The following is a 15,992-nucleotide window of genomic DNA, read 5'->3' on the forward strand; positions in this document are numbered from 1 at the left end:
CCTGTACATCTGATAAAGACATTTGCTAAAAATACCAAAAATACCAAATACAACTGAATAGGTAAATCTATATTAAATCCCTTCTTTCAGACACCATCTCAAACCATTTTGTGAAAGACATAGCATAAGGGCCCCTCATAATTTCTGTAGTCTATTTCTCCCAAAGATGCATACCAGTATATGAGCTGGTTTAATGACTTCAAGTGCTTTTGCGAGTACTGAGGACATGGCTGTCAGCTGGTTCCTTATCTGTTCCGAAGGCATACTTTGCAAATAAGGACCAAGTGGAGCATCTTCTCGAGTAGCATAATTCAAGTCAGATCCAAAACTGAGGGTCCGAGAAGTGTGGTCAATACGAACCTTTGAAAAGTAAATATTATCATCAATAGTTAAGTCTGTATGTATATATGAAGTCCAACTGATAAAAAATTTCAACTGAACTTGAGAAAAAAATTAATGAAAGAATGTTGAATACAAAACCTACAAGATTAGCTCAGGAAAGCTTTAAATCGGTGCCAATGTACCAAGAGCTAAGAAACAAAGGTTATGTGTTTTTAATCCTCAAAGGGCCTTGCCTTCCCCCTCAGTGTCCCCTTACAGAACATACCTGCAGGTCGCAGTGCCTGGCTGCATCTACAATGGCACGTTCCAGTTGGAAAGCATCAACAAAAGGAACCAGAGAAGTCAAACGAGAAAACTCAATGCTCTGATAAATTTGTGCCACCTGTATAAAAAACACACAAGGTTACTAAGAATAGCTTATCGTTTATTCAGCATTTTTTATATGCAGTCTTACACAATCACTAAAGGCCCGGTGCAGTGGGGTCCCCCAGCCTGGCCTGAGCCCTCTTGCAATCCGGGACCCCTCAGGGGATGTCAGAGAGCCAGTTTTGGCCCAATCACCACAGGCCAGGCCAAGGGACCCACTGGTGCACAATCGAGGCCAGGGAGGGACTATGGGAGGGTTACAGGGCATGCCTGGCCCTTCTCACCCAATCCCGATCAGCCAGACCCCAGCAGCAAACTAACCTATCGGTCGGAGTGTCTGCCCCCTGGTGGTCAGTGTGCATCATAGCAACTGGTCGAATGGTCAAACTAACAGACACTTAGCATATTAGGCTTTTATTATAGAGGATATTATATAGGATAGGATGGGAAGTAGAAATTGTGCCCATTTTTCAGAGAAAAGTTGAAGCTCAGAGCAGCTACATTAACAGTACATTGCTAGAGTTGGCATTCCAATAAAAGGCTCTCAAACCCAAGTCTTATGCTTTAAACCAGCAGTCGCCAACCTTTCGGACCTCACGGACCACCAGTTGGCACCTGCTGCTTTAAACCATCACCCCATACCATTTCTGAAAAGCATCATCTACTCATAGTTTCATAAAACAAAACAAAAAAACCTAACTGGTTACATATTTGCAGATAAAGACCAGCTACCTAATTCACCTGAACACTTTTTATAAAACTGTTTGTCTGAAGGAGACTGGCAGCATTACTACTTAGTTATACTGCTAATTAACCTTCAACTATTTGTATAGCACATGAGAAATAACACTGCTCACATATACAAGAAAGCAGGTCAATGAAATGTGCACAAATACTGAAGTGAATATATACTAAAAGCCCTTCCCCCCAAATGAAACAAACGAAAGATAAAACAGAAACTTTGAAGCCATATTATAAGCTACAGTAGTCAAACTTAAATAATCAGACTAAAATATGTTAAAAGACTGATAATACCTAGTGTAAGCAGGAGAAAAGGCTTTCTCATTTATAACTGGTATGTCCCTTAATAGACTCTTTTCAGGAGCTACTAAAGCTTTAATCATGTAAAGTCTATGACTAATTCTTATACTACAGAAAAATCACAGAAGTATGCAAAGATAAGTGTAAAATGCTCACTGCAACATTTTTTCTAATAGCAAAAAGCCGAGAAATACAGATTTATATCAATAGTCTGAATATATAAGTCATAGTACCCTTAGACAACGAAAAGCCTTGTGGTAGACCCTACATTACTAACAAGGGAAAATGTGTAAGATACTGTTCAACAAAAAAAGCAGTTGTAAATTATGTCCAATTCTTTTTTTCATATCAAATAGATAAGTAATTTTGGACAGGAAATAGAATTTGGGGAGACTTTCACTTCCTATGTCATTCCTAAATTTTTCAGTTCTGCAATCAAAACAATCAAGGAAGGCATCCCAGTTATTACATAAAACATCCATCTTTCATTTGTACCTGCTGCAGAAGACGGAGTATGGTGTTGTTTTGCAGCTGTGGGACATACTGTTGCAGCTCTGGTTCCTTTTCAGGTTGGTCCTTAACCCAATTTAGAACCTATAAAAATACATTAAATTTAAAAAAGACATACTTTCTATGTAACAGATACTAAAACATCTACAGAACTTTTTCAATTTCCTTAGACAAAAACATCAACACAACACAAAAATGCAGAATGTGTAATGAAGCTATGAATACTTGTCTGAAGGTGACTGACAGCAATGGCTAAGGCAAGCCATGCTGCTAATTTACCTCCACAGGTTTGTTTTGCACATCAGAAATACCTTTTCTCTTGACATAAAGAAAAAAGACAATGAAATGTGCACTGACTTCAAACACACAGGACAATACTTCTCTCTTAATAAATAGAAATGTATCTGAAACTGCACTAGGACAGGCTATATGGTGATATAATCAAACATAAATGCAAAGGGTTACCTTTGTGACTCTCTCACAGAGTTTTAGGGGGTTAAATTCTACTTCCAGCCAATTGTAAAGGTCTTTCACTTCTGAGACAACATATTGTAGTACATTGAATCTGACCTACAGTAAACAAAACAAAAAGTTTAATTGCTAAAGGAAAATTGTGAGCCGATTTAAAAAAAACAGAATTAGAAATCTAGAAAATGATTAACAAGTAAAACTCCAGTATTTAATCATGAATTATAAAACCTGAACATACAGTTTTCTGTTCAAAGCATATATAATACTAGGAGTCCAGCACGCGATTCGAAATCGCGCAGCACCGCCCACCCTCGAGTCGCCGGTCCAGCCTTGCCTTGCTCCCCAGGCCCCGCCGCTCTGTCTCCAGCCCTGGAAGCAGCCACGGCCGCTGCTGATCAAGCCCTCCCCCAGGGCAGGTGTGCAAAGGCCCCTGCTGCCCTGCCCCCGACACTGCGCGCGCAACCCGTTACGGCGTCTTGGTTAATTAACATATTTCTCTATTATATATACGTGTGTGTCTATAATAATAAAAGCATAATATGTTAATTAGACCAGAAGTCCTTCTGAACAACCTTCTGGACAAAGCCAGGGCTGCCAGGGAAGCCCGGGTCCCGGGTGCCAGAGGGAAGCCAGTGCTGGCAGCCAGGGGAAGGAAGGCCTACTCTTGCACGAATTTCGTGCATCAGGCCTCTAGTATATATATATGTGCATGTTCAAATGTATACCAACCATATCATTAATAAGGCCAATTCGTGTTGGTGGGGCTTGAAGACCTAGCAGTGTTGCAAGGCGTCGTTGTTTTTCAACTATGATACCATCCATATCCAGAAGTCGAGCAATATCAGTACGCTCAGGGGTAATAGGGATGGAAAGAGTGGCCAAAAGCACTCTAGTAGACATTCTGCAGAACAAAATTACAAAATCTGTTAAATTTGTAAATGTTACTTGATAAGCAGAAAGACATTACTCTTTAACCATCTAGTACGATATGCCAATGACAGACTATGTATATCACCATGTGAGTGTGAACTATATTCATATTCGTTAAAGCATAAAATTATTTATAAATGGACCGTGCTAAAATGAATACCTTAAGAATAAAAACTTCATCCACCCACTTACTCCTGTCAAATGTGTTCTAAGAATAGGTTTTAAATACTTATATATGGATAGAAAGCTTATGCCTTAACACTGTCTTTTACATTCAATATTCCTAATATTACATTTTTCTCAATTGCACCGTAGGCAGAGTTGGACAAGATAGCTACTGAAGATCAAGAATACTACCCAAGCCCTAGCCGGTCTGGCTCAATGGATAGAGCGTCAGCCTGTGGACCAAAGGGTCCCCGGGTTGATTCTGGTCAAGGGCACGTACCTCAGTTGCAGGCTCCTTCCGTGCCCGGGCCCTGGTCAGGGTGCATGCAAGAGGCAACCAATCGATGTGTTTTTCACACATCAATATTTCTCCCTGTCTTTCCCTCTCTCTTCCACTCTTTCTGAAAATCAATGAAAAAATATCCTCAGGTGAGGATTTTAAAAAATAATAAAGGAAAACTAATTTTTTTAAAAAAAGAATACTATCCAAGAAGAGTATCTGGAGACGCTTTTGGTTATCACAAACTGGAAGGACTGCTACTGGAATCCAGTGGGTAGACACGAGGAATGCTGCTAAACATCCTAAATGCACAGTCCCCCACCACAAAGAATTATCCAAACCCAAATATCAATAATGCAGAGGTTGAGAAACCCTAATCTAGAACATACTACCATGTCATTTAGTAATAGATATTTGTTTCATAATGTCAGTTCTATCCAACTCTAATATTCTCACCTTTGCATCTCTTCTTGGGTAAGATTCTTTCTCATTTCTCTAGATAGATGGTAAAGACGATGGAGCGTAGATGCATGAAAAAGAGCATTTCCAGATTTCCAAAAGACAGTTGAGACTTTGTTATAGTAATTTGCCATCAACTGAGGTTTAGGTGGTTTTTTAGATAAAGAGAATAGCCCGTGAATATCTTCCACAGCTTTGAATGCTTCCTAAAATTAGGAGTATAAATTAGTCATTGCATTCTAAACGAAACAAAAATCTAATTCAAATCTCATTATGAAACCTAAAGCACAAAACACAATAAAAGTGGCAAATGAAATGCTTTCATGTGTGGTTCTTTTTATTCATCTGTAACCTAGTATCTGATATATTTCTAAAAACTGCCATAATTGCAAAAATACGAAATTCTTAAAACTCTTTAATGTAGAAAGAGCAGACTTGTTAAGAAAAATGTGTATAACATCACACCACTTGGGGGAATATATAAAAAAAATCTGGAAGAACACAAAACACAATAGAAGTAATTCTGAGTTATAAGATCATATATGAATATTGTCCTCTTTATATTTATCCACATTTTCTATAATGAACACGTTTTCTTGCGTTCTATATAACTTTTTCCTCCTTAATTCATCAGGTAGTTATTTTAAGGATGTCCCTACAGAAAAAGGAAGTTATCATAAGAAAATAGTGGGAAATCAAATCCCATTTTTCACCTGGCTAAAAAATTACTGATTTCTCTTCAATTTCAATTAGATTTTGGGGGATTAAATATATTAAAGTTTCAACTTATGACTACAAAATCATGTGAAAATGTCTTTGTGGAATTCTTAGTGTGAAAAGGCCAAGTAGAGAATGATTCCAAACACGGCTGAGATTTTCCACGAAGGATTGATTACCCATCATGTATGCTAAGTCGAAGCAACGCCAAGAAACCAAGGAGAAAATCCAGTGCATCACTTCTTTTTTCACAGTAAAAGACAAGTTTTGTTTTTTAATTTCCAACCTGCCACCACCAATACTTTTACAAAATACAATAATATTCTCCTCTGGACTTACTTCATCACGAACCAGTAAAAAGTTCACACATTAAGCAGCACTGAGGACTATTTTATATGGCAAGAAACTGGGTCCAAAAGAAATTACACGATTTGGCCCAGACTTCATAGCTGGCACCTAGAACCAAAATATTCTGAGATTTCCTGTCCAGAACTCTCCCTACTGCATCAGACAAGCTTAAATTCCTCACTTATAAAAACTAACCAACAGATATCAAGATAAAGATACTTAGGAAGGGGGAAAATATGGGCTGTTACCTGCCACAACTCCATGCTGATAGCACTGTCCAACTGAACAAGCCTGGTCTCCAAATGCATAGACTGGCTCTCTGGATTATTAAGATTGATTGCTGTACTTTGATTGTGGTGGCGTTGAATCTGAGACAAGTGCATTCTCAAATTGTCACACAGCTTACGGAATTCAGCCTTACGGGTGTATTGGAGGCAGAATTTGAAAGCTATAAACATAAAAGTAAAATATATTAGGTACTTTCCACAATCAACTTAAGTATTGAATAAGTTTTATTTCATGTATTAAAATCAGCTATTTAAATAAGATTTACCAAACTAATCACATCTTTAGAAGTGATTAGAGTTGTAATTCACTTCATGTGTCCCAACCACCTTTTGGATATAGTCATTAGCATGTCCTAGGACTAAAATATGGTTCTGAGTTTACCAATGGGAAATTATTCAAATTGGCGTAAGAGGGACTCACCTTTCAAACACTTATTTCAAATCCTAAAACAGCAAAAAAAAGTTCTAGCCTGAAATACAGACGACCCTTGAACAATACAGGTCTGAACTGTGCAGGTTCCCTTATACATAGGTTTTTTCCAATAAGTACTGTAAATTTATTTTCTCTTCCTTACAATTTTCTGAACATTCCCCCCCCCCCCCCGGGTTACTTTAGTATAAGGATACAGTATGTAATACTTATATAAAATATGAGCTAATTGGTTATGTTATTGTTAAGACTTGTAGCTAACAGTGGACTATTAGTTACGTTTTTAGGAAGTCAAAAGTTCTATGCAGATTTTCAACTGCATAGGGGGCCAACACCCCTAATCCCCATGCTGTTCAAAACATACAATGAACTTTGTTACCTAACTTGCATAGACAGGAAGCTTTTGTACTAATGAAACCTGTACACATTGGGGACTTGTGGTAACCTAATTTCAACTGTGTACATAGATGTGCACGTGAACTACTTGCTGTCATTAAAACATTAATATTTCGCCCAGCTGGTGTGGTTCAGTAGTTGAGTGTTGTCCTATGAATCAGGAGGTTGCAGTTCCATTCCCAGTCAAGGCACATGCCGGGGTTGCAGGCTCGATCCCCAGTTGGGGGCGTGCAGGAAGAAGCCAATCAATGATGTTTCTCTCATCCATGCTTCTATATATCCCTCTCCCTTCCTCTCTCTAATAATAAAAATAAATAATATCAATAAAAAAGTTTATTTTTTTCAATCACCTGGAAAACTCCAAAATGACTTTGAAAGGTCTTTCATTCATCAATGAAATACATTTCATATAAAATTACCTTAAATAGTAAAACAAATTTCTTAAAAAGTCACTTATTTACTATTCAAATGAATGCCAATATTTCAATAGGGATAAAAACTATGTAAAATAAGTACTACGAAAAAGAAGTTAACATTAACAGTTAATCTGTTGCAAAATCTATTCGTTAAGATTTTTTTAAATTATTACTGATTTCGAGAGAGAGAGGGAAAAAGAGAAACACTGATGTGAGAGCAAAACATAAATCGGCTGCCTCCTATATGCCACCCACTAGGATTGAACTTAACATCCTGGACATGTGCCCTGATCAGGAATCGAACCAGCAACCTTTCAGTGCCCAGGACAAGGGCCTGAGCTGCAAATTATATTCGCAAGTCAACTTTTCAAATCAGTTCTTGTTTTACCTTGTTGGGCAATATCATGGTAGAGACGCTCTACTCTAGAATTGTTTCGAAGAAGGTCCAAACACTGTCTGTATGATTCCCACAGGAATTTAACCCATGGAGTTAAAAGTAACCTGTCAGTACGATCCTGAGTGTCTTCGCCACTTACAGCACTTAGGAGAACACTACAAAAACATAAAATATATTGAAAACATTTTTAGACATGGTTTCCTACTTTGCCATGACGAAAACACCAAAACCGATATCATTATAAAATAGTACATATTCTTCCTACAACTTTGGACAAACTATAAAGCTGTCACACTTAGTGTCCAAGTATTTGAATTCCCAATCCATAGTACAACCATTTAAATTAATACATACCAATCTAAAGGTTGTAATTTTTCACTTTTATGAACTTTGACTAACACATGATTCTTTTGGTTACTATACATTTGAAATCTCAAATATTAGCAATCTTTCTAACAAACACCTACTTCAAATCAAGATGGAGACACATGTATAGAAAAACACAGAAAAGTTTATTAGCAGTTTAACCCACATACCTCTCAGGAGTTTGAATATTATCCAGATCTTCTATGTCTAAGACCATCTGCTGGGATTCTTCTTTAGCGGCTTCAGTTTTCTCCTCTGCCAATTTCAAATATGCCCTAACGACATCCTCTAGAGATTTGATGTTCACCTAACAAAAACAAAAAATAAATAAAACTTTCCCCAACAAAACATAACATACCTTAAAAGCAAATTTTATAACATAGCATATATTTACTTTGAATGATAAACTCAAAATTACTAAATGCACTTATAAAAAAATATTAAACCCAGCTCTGTTCATACCTGTTGACAAATGTTCTTATACTGGTATAATCCTTCTTTAGCCAAATGGCTCTTGCGAAGATCCACACAAAGTTCCAAGTATTTCAACATGATTGGTTCGTGTATTTTTTGCCATGTTCTATGTTTCTTACTTTTCATAACATCATAAAGAACATCCAAAGCAGGTTGCTTTTTGCCAACCTCAAGAAATTCTGGAAAGGTAATTCAGCAGAATTAAAATCAGTAATATATATTATACAAAAGTCTAAATCTTGCTTTTTAAATTGGCTGTTTTACTTTCTGAACTCATTACCATCTCTTTTTAGGTCACATTCATTTTTGACTTCTAAAACTATGCCAAAATTATCTAAGGTAAAACCATGAAAACCAGTTACTATCTCAAAATATGGTCTACAATTCCTCTGTACCAAACATATCTTTCTAAATGATATTATTAAGTTCCAGAAATTTAAGGCATGAGGGAAAATAAGTCTCCCCAACAAACGAAGTGTGATTTCAGTCACCAGTGCTCTGATGTAATCTTTGCTAGTTCATGCTAAGACTTGAGGCAAGCCCTAGCCGGTTTGGCTCAGTGGATAGAGCGTCGGCCTGTGGACTGAAGGGTCCCAGGTTCGATTCCGGCCAAGGGCACATGCCCGGGTTGTGGGCTCGATCCCCAATAGGGGCGTGGAGGAGGCAGCCAATCAATGATTCTCGCTCATCATTGATGTTTCTATCTCTCTATCCCTCTCCCTTCCTCTCTGAAATCAATAAAGAAATATTTTTTTAAAGACAGTGTTTAAATAAATAAATAAATAAAGCATTAAAAAAAAATACTTGAGGCAAGAAAAACGTATTAAATTTATGTTCTTTTAAGATCAATTGACTGCCGAAACTGGTTTGGCTCAGTGGAGATAGAGCGTCGGCTTGCGGACTCAAGGGTCCCAGGTTCGATACCGGTCAAGGGCATGTACCTTGGTTGCGGGCACATCCCCAGTAGGAGGTGTGCAAGAGGCAGCTGATCGATGTTTCTAACTTTCTATCCCTCTCTCTTCCTCTCTGTAAAAAATCAATAAAATATATTGAAAAAAAAAAGATCAATTGACTATTTATGTCAGTCTATTTCTGGGCTCTCTATTCTGAATATTCTCTATTGATCTATGTATCTAGTCGTTTGCCAATACCTCACTGTCTTGATTCCTATAAAGGAATGCATGGTAAAGTCTTAGACCGGGTAGTGTGAGTGTCCTAATGCTCTTCTTCAACATCGTGTTGGCTATACTAGGTCTTCTGCCTTTCATATAAACTTTAGAATTAGTTTGTAGATATCTACAAAATAACTCACTGTGATTTTCAATTGGGATATTCTATACAAAGAGTTTGGTAGAACTGACAATTTAAAATTTAGTCTGCCAAAACATGAGCAAAGAGTATGTCTCCACTTATTCCAGTCTAAACATGAGGAAATATTAAGACAGATTCCCAATTGTGGGACATTCTATAAAATACCAGACCAGTACCCCTCAAAATTACAAGGTCATCAAAAAGGAAAGTCTAAGAAACTGTCACAACCAAGTAGCCCTAAGGAGACAGGACAACTAAATGTGATGCATCCTGAATGAGATCCTGAAACACAGAAGGACATTAGGGAAAGCTGAGGAAATCTGAATGGAGTATGGCCTTGGTTAATAATAGTGCATCAGTATTTGTTCATTAGTTGTGACAAACGTACCATTATACTGATATCAGATATTAATAGGGGAAACTGTGTCTGATATATATGGGACCTCTGTACTACCTTTGCAGTAATTCTGAAAATCTAAAACTTAATTTCTCCAATTTTTATTTTTTAAAACTGGGGAGAAAACATTTTAGAATATAGAGCAAAGAAACACTTTTGAATTTACTGCCAATTAAAACTGAAGGCAATATTTGGCAATATTTCCAAATCCAGTTCTAATCTCATGTTCTATATATATTGCTCATTTTGAAATTCAGTCAAAAGCAAAGGCCCCTCTATCACATTATTTCTGACTAAAGTTGAAATTTATCTTATTTATCATTTTTTGCTTTCTTTTACACAAACAATAAACTGGGGGTGGGAGGGGAGAAAGGTGTAACTCACCTGGTTATGTTCAACTTAAATTCAATATGTAATTGCCAAATTTCACAGACAGTACCTTTTCATTGAACACTTGAATAATTTGGGAGCACTAAAACACTAGTTTTACACTATACAAAATGTCTTAAAACACTACATCTTCTTTTTTAAAAATATATATGTATTTTATTAATTTTTTACAGAGAAGAAGGAAGAGGGATAGAGAGTTAGAAACATCGTTGAGAGAGAAACATCGATCAGCTGCCTCCTGCACACTCCCCATTGGGTATGTGCCTGCAACCAAGGTACATGCCCTTGACCGGAATCAAACCCGGGACTCTTGAGTCCGCAGGCCAACGCTCTATCCACTGAGCCAAACCAGTTAGGGCTACATCTTCATTTTTTTAAATCATTATTTAATTTCCTCCTTAAAAAAATAAATCTGGCTCTAGCCGGTTTGGCTTAGTGGATTGAGAATCGGCCTGCAGACTGAAGGGTCCCGGGTTCGATTCCGGTCAAGGACATATGCCCGGGTTGCAGGCTCTATCTCCAGTAGGGGATGTGCAGGAGGCAGCCAATCAATGATTCCTTCTCATCATTGATGTTTCTATTTCTCTCTCCCTCTCCCTTCCTCTCTGAAATAAAAAATAGATATTAAAAAATTATTTTAAAAAAAAAAAACTGCCCGGCCTGTGTGGCCCAGTGTTTGCGCATTGGCCCATGAACCAAGAGGTCACTGGTTCAATTCCCAGTCAGGGCACATGCCTGAGTTGCGGGCTTGATTCCCCAGTGGGGGTGCGTGTAGGAGGCAACGATCATAGGTGTTCCTCTCTCATTCATGTCTCTACATCTCTATCCCTCACCCTTCTTTTCTCTCTACACAATAAAAACATATTAAAAAAAAAACAATTCTTTGCCTTGGCCAGATAGCTCAGTTGGTTTAAGTGTCATCCCAATATGCCAAGGCTTTGAGTTCCATCCGGGTCAGGGCACATACAAGAAGCAGCCAATGAGTGCATAAATAAGTGGAACAAATCGGTGTTTCTGTTATTCTCCCCCTTCCTCTTTCTCTCTAAAAATCAATAAATTTTTAAAAATATTTGACAAAGAATTAAGAGTAAACTGACAATGTGTAGCATTATCTACCATGCAACTCTGTGCTAACCAAATAGGCAAAAAGGCCCCTTATTTGGGGGTTTTACTAGAACTACAGGTTTAGTAATTCTCTAATATTTCTTCTTCCAATTATCACATCTTTCAGGAATATTGACTGTGAACATTCCTTGCCCTGAGAAAGCTACAAACAATATTGTAACTCTCTAGTATAGAAAAAGCTTGCAACAGGATACTAGTAAATCACAACACAACAAACTGAAATAAATACCTTTATACAATATCCTACTTCATCAAATATTCCTCATATGTAAGTGAATGCAAATCCCTCTTTAATAATTCAAGTTAGTAGACTGAGTATTAATATTTCCATTATGAGAAAGTCCTTTTTCAGTTGTCAATTTTATTACACCCTGTCCCCCAAAATGCTACAAAATGAAACAAGACATAGTATTATAACTAGATACCTTGTTGGAATAATAAACCTTTCCTGTTTTAAGGGGTGGACCTACCAATCTTATTCCTGGAGCATGCACATAAGGTTATTTTCTAAAATGCAACAGTAGAATTTAGGTCTTTTTCACAACTATTTAACAAAAACCGTATCTATCAGCCAAAAATTGGGGAGCAAATGTTTTTAAATTTATCCTTTACATTGAAAATATTGTTAACAGCAGCACTAAAATGACCTATTCTATACAATTCCCAATCTTATATTGAAGATTTAAATCTTACATTACTGTATATAAGTACTGTCAATATCTTGTAACATAAAATAGGGACAAAGAGAGTTAAAGTTGAGAGCTGGCCCCAGTATGGTGTGATGACAAAATACTAAACTGTCTAAAAATAGTTCACTTTCCCAATCTCTTGATTTTTAAATGAGAAAGTGTGGTTTCTTAATGACATTCTAAAAATAAAAGTCTTCTTTAGGAATAGAATTAAAAGTATTTTTCACTCCTAGATAGCCAATCAAAATTTGCTTCCAAATCCCATACCATACTTTCAAACAAGCCAAAGCAAATGCATTAAAAAATAATTTTTATTGGACAAACACTTCAACCATCAACAAATAGCAACAACAAAAAACATGGATACCAGGCAAGGATGTTTTTAAAAGAAAAAACTAGAATGGGAACAGATTTCTCATGATAATCCATGATGTCTTTACCCTAACGTATACGAGGATTTAGATGTAGTTCCTCTGAATTATCTGATTTGGGGTGAGGGGGTAAGTCTGGAAAGAACTGTCACACTAAAGGTTCTATTTTGATGTTTAAAGAATGTTCCTTTCCAGATTGATATTCCTGAAACAAAAATAAAAATCTGTAATTATAAACTATTAGTGCATCCTGAGTTTACCTCACAATGAGTGAAACTGTGTGTCTATAAAGAAAAAGTTTAGGTAAACCTCTCAATCTTACTAGTTTGTGCAGCAGACCAAGTAGATAAGCTATATTGTTACACAATTTGTGGGTTTAATAACAACTATTTTGATATCCCCCCCCCCCCCGTAGTTTAATTAAAAAGCTATTACAGGGTCAGAAGCAGCTAATTTGGCACTACTAACAATATAACCTGGAAAAAGGGCTTTTCCCAAGTGATACCAGGTTATGAATTTTTTGCCTGTAACTGCTAGGCCAAGCTCTCATATTCTTGAATAATTACTGCAATTGTTTCCAAAAAACATTGCTCTGATATACAGACTCAGGGTGACCTGAAGGATTATTCTACTTAAATTTATTCACGTTTTATTAATGGATTTGGTCTTAATGTGTTTGAGGTTACAGATGTTAGATAAAACATTTAGATAAAATGAGGTTATTCCCATTGAATGAAAGGTGCTTTTATTATCATCTTATTTAGTTTTTTAAGCAGTGCCATTCACCATCTACATTCTGCTCACCTTCACACTGAAGAGACCTCTTACAAGATCAAAGGTACAAAAATTAATACATGAATGGCAAAGCATTTCATCTCTACCACAGAAACACCCATCTTACAGCTTAAAAGGGCTGCAGCAAGGAGCCTACAGTCTTTTTGTAAAACTATAGAAAAAAAAAAATTCACTCCCCGCCAGCAGTATCCTTTTCATCTTGCCTACTTTAATTTTAGATGCTTTGCCCCACTTCCCCTTCATGAATCAAATCAATTTCAACTTAGAAAATGTGAACAAAAAAGTTTTTAAGATTTGTTACACATTATGTATCCCTACTAAGTTTTAAAAAGTTACTGAAATATTAAGTTCATATGAAGGTTCAGAAGGGAGGAGTGAAAGAAATAAAGCCTGAACACATCAAATGAGTAAGTTTCAGGCCATGGAGATTACAGTGCTTCAGCCTATTAGAAAGGGGAGCTGTAGTTGGTAAAAGCATTCAAATGACTGTAAAACACATCTACAATAGCAAACCCAGTAGAGTTTTATCCAAGTCATTTAATATAATGGTAAATTTTGAAACTTTAAAAAAATATCCTAACTTTGCTACAGTTTATCTTTATTTTGTAATAAATTTCTATTTTCTTTCCTATAAACTTAAACAGCTCCCCTGTTCTCACCATGAGATAGCTGGTTAGAATGGGTAGTTGATCAGACCTTTAGTTGTAGGGTTTTGTGGGGTGTTTTTTGAACAATTACTCTGTCCACTGAATGTACAATTAACCTATTCCAGACTGCTAAACTCTCTCAAAATTGTTACTTTCAGTTAAAACGATAAGCATGTGACAAACACATCTCTAGCGCTGCTAGATCCATTTCACGTAATGACTGACACTGACCTTTCCGAAAGAGGAATTTTCAAACCAGCTAACAAAATAAGCCCCACAAACGTAATACTGTAACACACAAGGTATATATATCCATCAACAACATGGATGAGACCCAAAACTTGTGTGGGTGGAGGAAGGGTGAAGACAAGGGCTATGTATGGATGCCCTAACAGATGGCTAGGCTTAATAAAACCCCTAAACAAGTAAGTTTTTTTAACTTAATTAAAGATCCGAGACAGGCATAATACATTTTGTACCCCCATGACGCCAACGTAATAAATGCCTACTGAATACATCGGGACACGCACAAGTTTTCCCCGAAAAGGCCCCTGGCCCAAGCACACACAGGGCAATAGAAGTCGCAGGCAGCAACGCTGTGGCGACAAAACGCCTCCTCGGGGCGTCCAGAGACCTCGGTTCCATCCCCTGGCTCGGCCGCTCGCTCCCGGAGTGACCTTGGGCAAACCATGCTCTCCCTCTAGGCCTCAGTTTCGTTATCTTTGGAGAGAACGTGAAGTCTTTCTGTTACTAGTAGTAACTCTGGCCCAACTTCCTGTGATTCCGAATAGGCTTCTGGGCAGCCAATAATCAATGCCAGAAAAAAAAACGCTGAAAACCGGTTATGTGGGTCAGAGTACCCGAAGCAAAGGCACGGTGGCCGGAGGAGAGTTCAGTGGACCCTGACCCAGCAAAGCACCGCGCCGGATCTGGGGGGCGGAGGGGACCGGGGGAGGGCCGGAGGTGGGACTGCCCGGCTCCCGGCCCCTGCGGGAGGTGGAGTCGAGGTTCTCGCGTGCATTGTCCCCGGGAGGGAGCCATGTTTCTTCCTCCCCGGCACTCCCAGATGGCGGCCCGGGGCGCGGGGGCCTAAGCAGACGAAAAGACCCGGGGCCTGAAGAGCGGAGATGGGGGAAGACAGGGTGGAGGAGCCAGCTCCAGCCCGGGTGGCTCAGTCTCCGGGGCGGCGGCGGCCCCCAAGACTCACCAGAAGGCGACGGGGCGGACGGAAGGGCCCCAGGGCGACGGTTCCCGGCTCCGCGCCTCCCACTCCCGGGTCAGTTGGAACGAGAAGGGAAACCATGCCCAACTACGGCCTGGGACGGCGGCGGGCAGGCCGCATCGACCCCCGTCTCCGGCCACAGTCAGGCAGCGGAACAGTGAGAAGCAGGCGCGGGCCCCTCGACCTCTGAGGCCTCGGCCACCCCAGCCCGGAGCGCCCCGACCCCCTACTCACCGTTGGCGCGTTTGAGGGCATTTTCCGGCCTCTGGAAATAGGCCGGCATCTTGGCGGCAGGCTCAGCTCACCCAGCGTCAGGGAACTCCTTAGTGGCCCGGGCCGAAGGGGAACCAGCGCGAGGTCCCACGCGCCTCACCAGCAGTCGCCCGCGCCCAGACAGCCAGCCAGCGATGGAAAGGAGGGGCCCACGTGACCTCCGCGCGGCGGCGGCGCCGCGGCCCAGGCCCCGGATGTAGGGGGCGGGCCTCCGCGTGCGCACCACCCGTCTCCCGCGCGCAGGCGCGCTGGCTTTACGCGCGTCGGCTGACGTGGCGGCGGCTGGCGCCATCCGCGCTCTTAGATGCCCCCCTTGGAACTCCGAGGTTTAAAGCGAGGGGAGCGATTCTCAGGCCCCTCACCGCTCAGGCGACAGT

The 15,992-nt window shown here is 39.4% G+C and overlaps 1 protein-coding gene across 1 annotated transcript in view; it reads right to left on the reverse strand.

Moving 5' to 3' along the window:
- EIF3A (eukaryotic translation initiation factor 3 subunit A) overlaps window positions 1–15,774 on the reverse strand; it is a 33,747-nt gene extending 17,973 nt beyond the window's left edge. The window contains exons 1-11 of the mRNA XM_079793090.1: window positions 15,577–15,774; window positions 8,384–8,574; window positions 8,092–8,228; window positions 7,547–7,710; window positions 5,878–6,077; window positions 4,562–4,770; window positions 3,460–3,631; window positions 2,725–2,829; window positions 2,245–2,343; window positions 608–724; window positions 175–360 (exon numbers count right to left, since the gene is read on the reverse strand). Of these exons, the coding sequence (XP_079649216.1) occupies window positions 175–360; window positions 608–724; window positions 2,245–2,343; window positions 2,725–2,829; window positions 3,460–3,631; window positions 4,562–4,770; window positions 5,878–6,077; window positions 7,547–7,710; window positions 8,092–8,228; window positions 8,384–8,574; window positions 15,577–15,625 (1,629 nt within the window). The 5' untranslated portion in view covers window positions 15,626–15,774. The remainder of the gene's footprint in view (window positions 1–174; window positions 361–607; window positions 725–2,244; window positions 2,344–2,724; window positions 2,830–3,459; window positions 3,632–4,561; window positions 4,771–5,877; window positions 6,078–7,546; window positions 7,711–8,091; window positions 8,229–8,383; window positions 8,575–15,576) is intronic.
- Between the last annotated feature and the right edge of the window lie 218 nt (window positions 15,775–15,992).

The sequence above is a fragment of the Cnephaeus nilssonii genome, assembly GCF_951640355.1.
Source record: "Cnephaeus nilssonii genome assembly, chromosome: 16".
Classification (NCBI taxonomy): Eukaryota; Metazoa; Chordata; class Mammalia; order Chiroptera; family Vespertilionidae; genus Cnephaeus; species Cnephaeus nilssonii.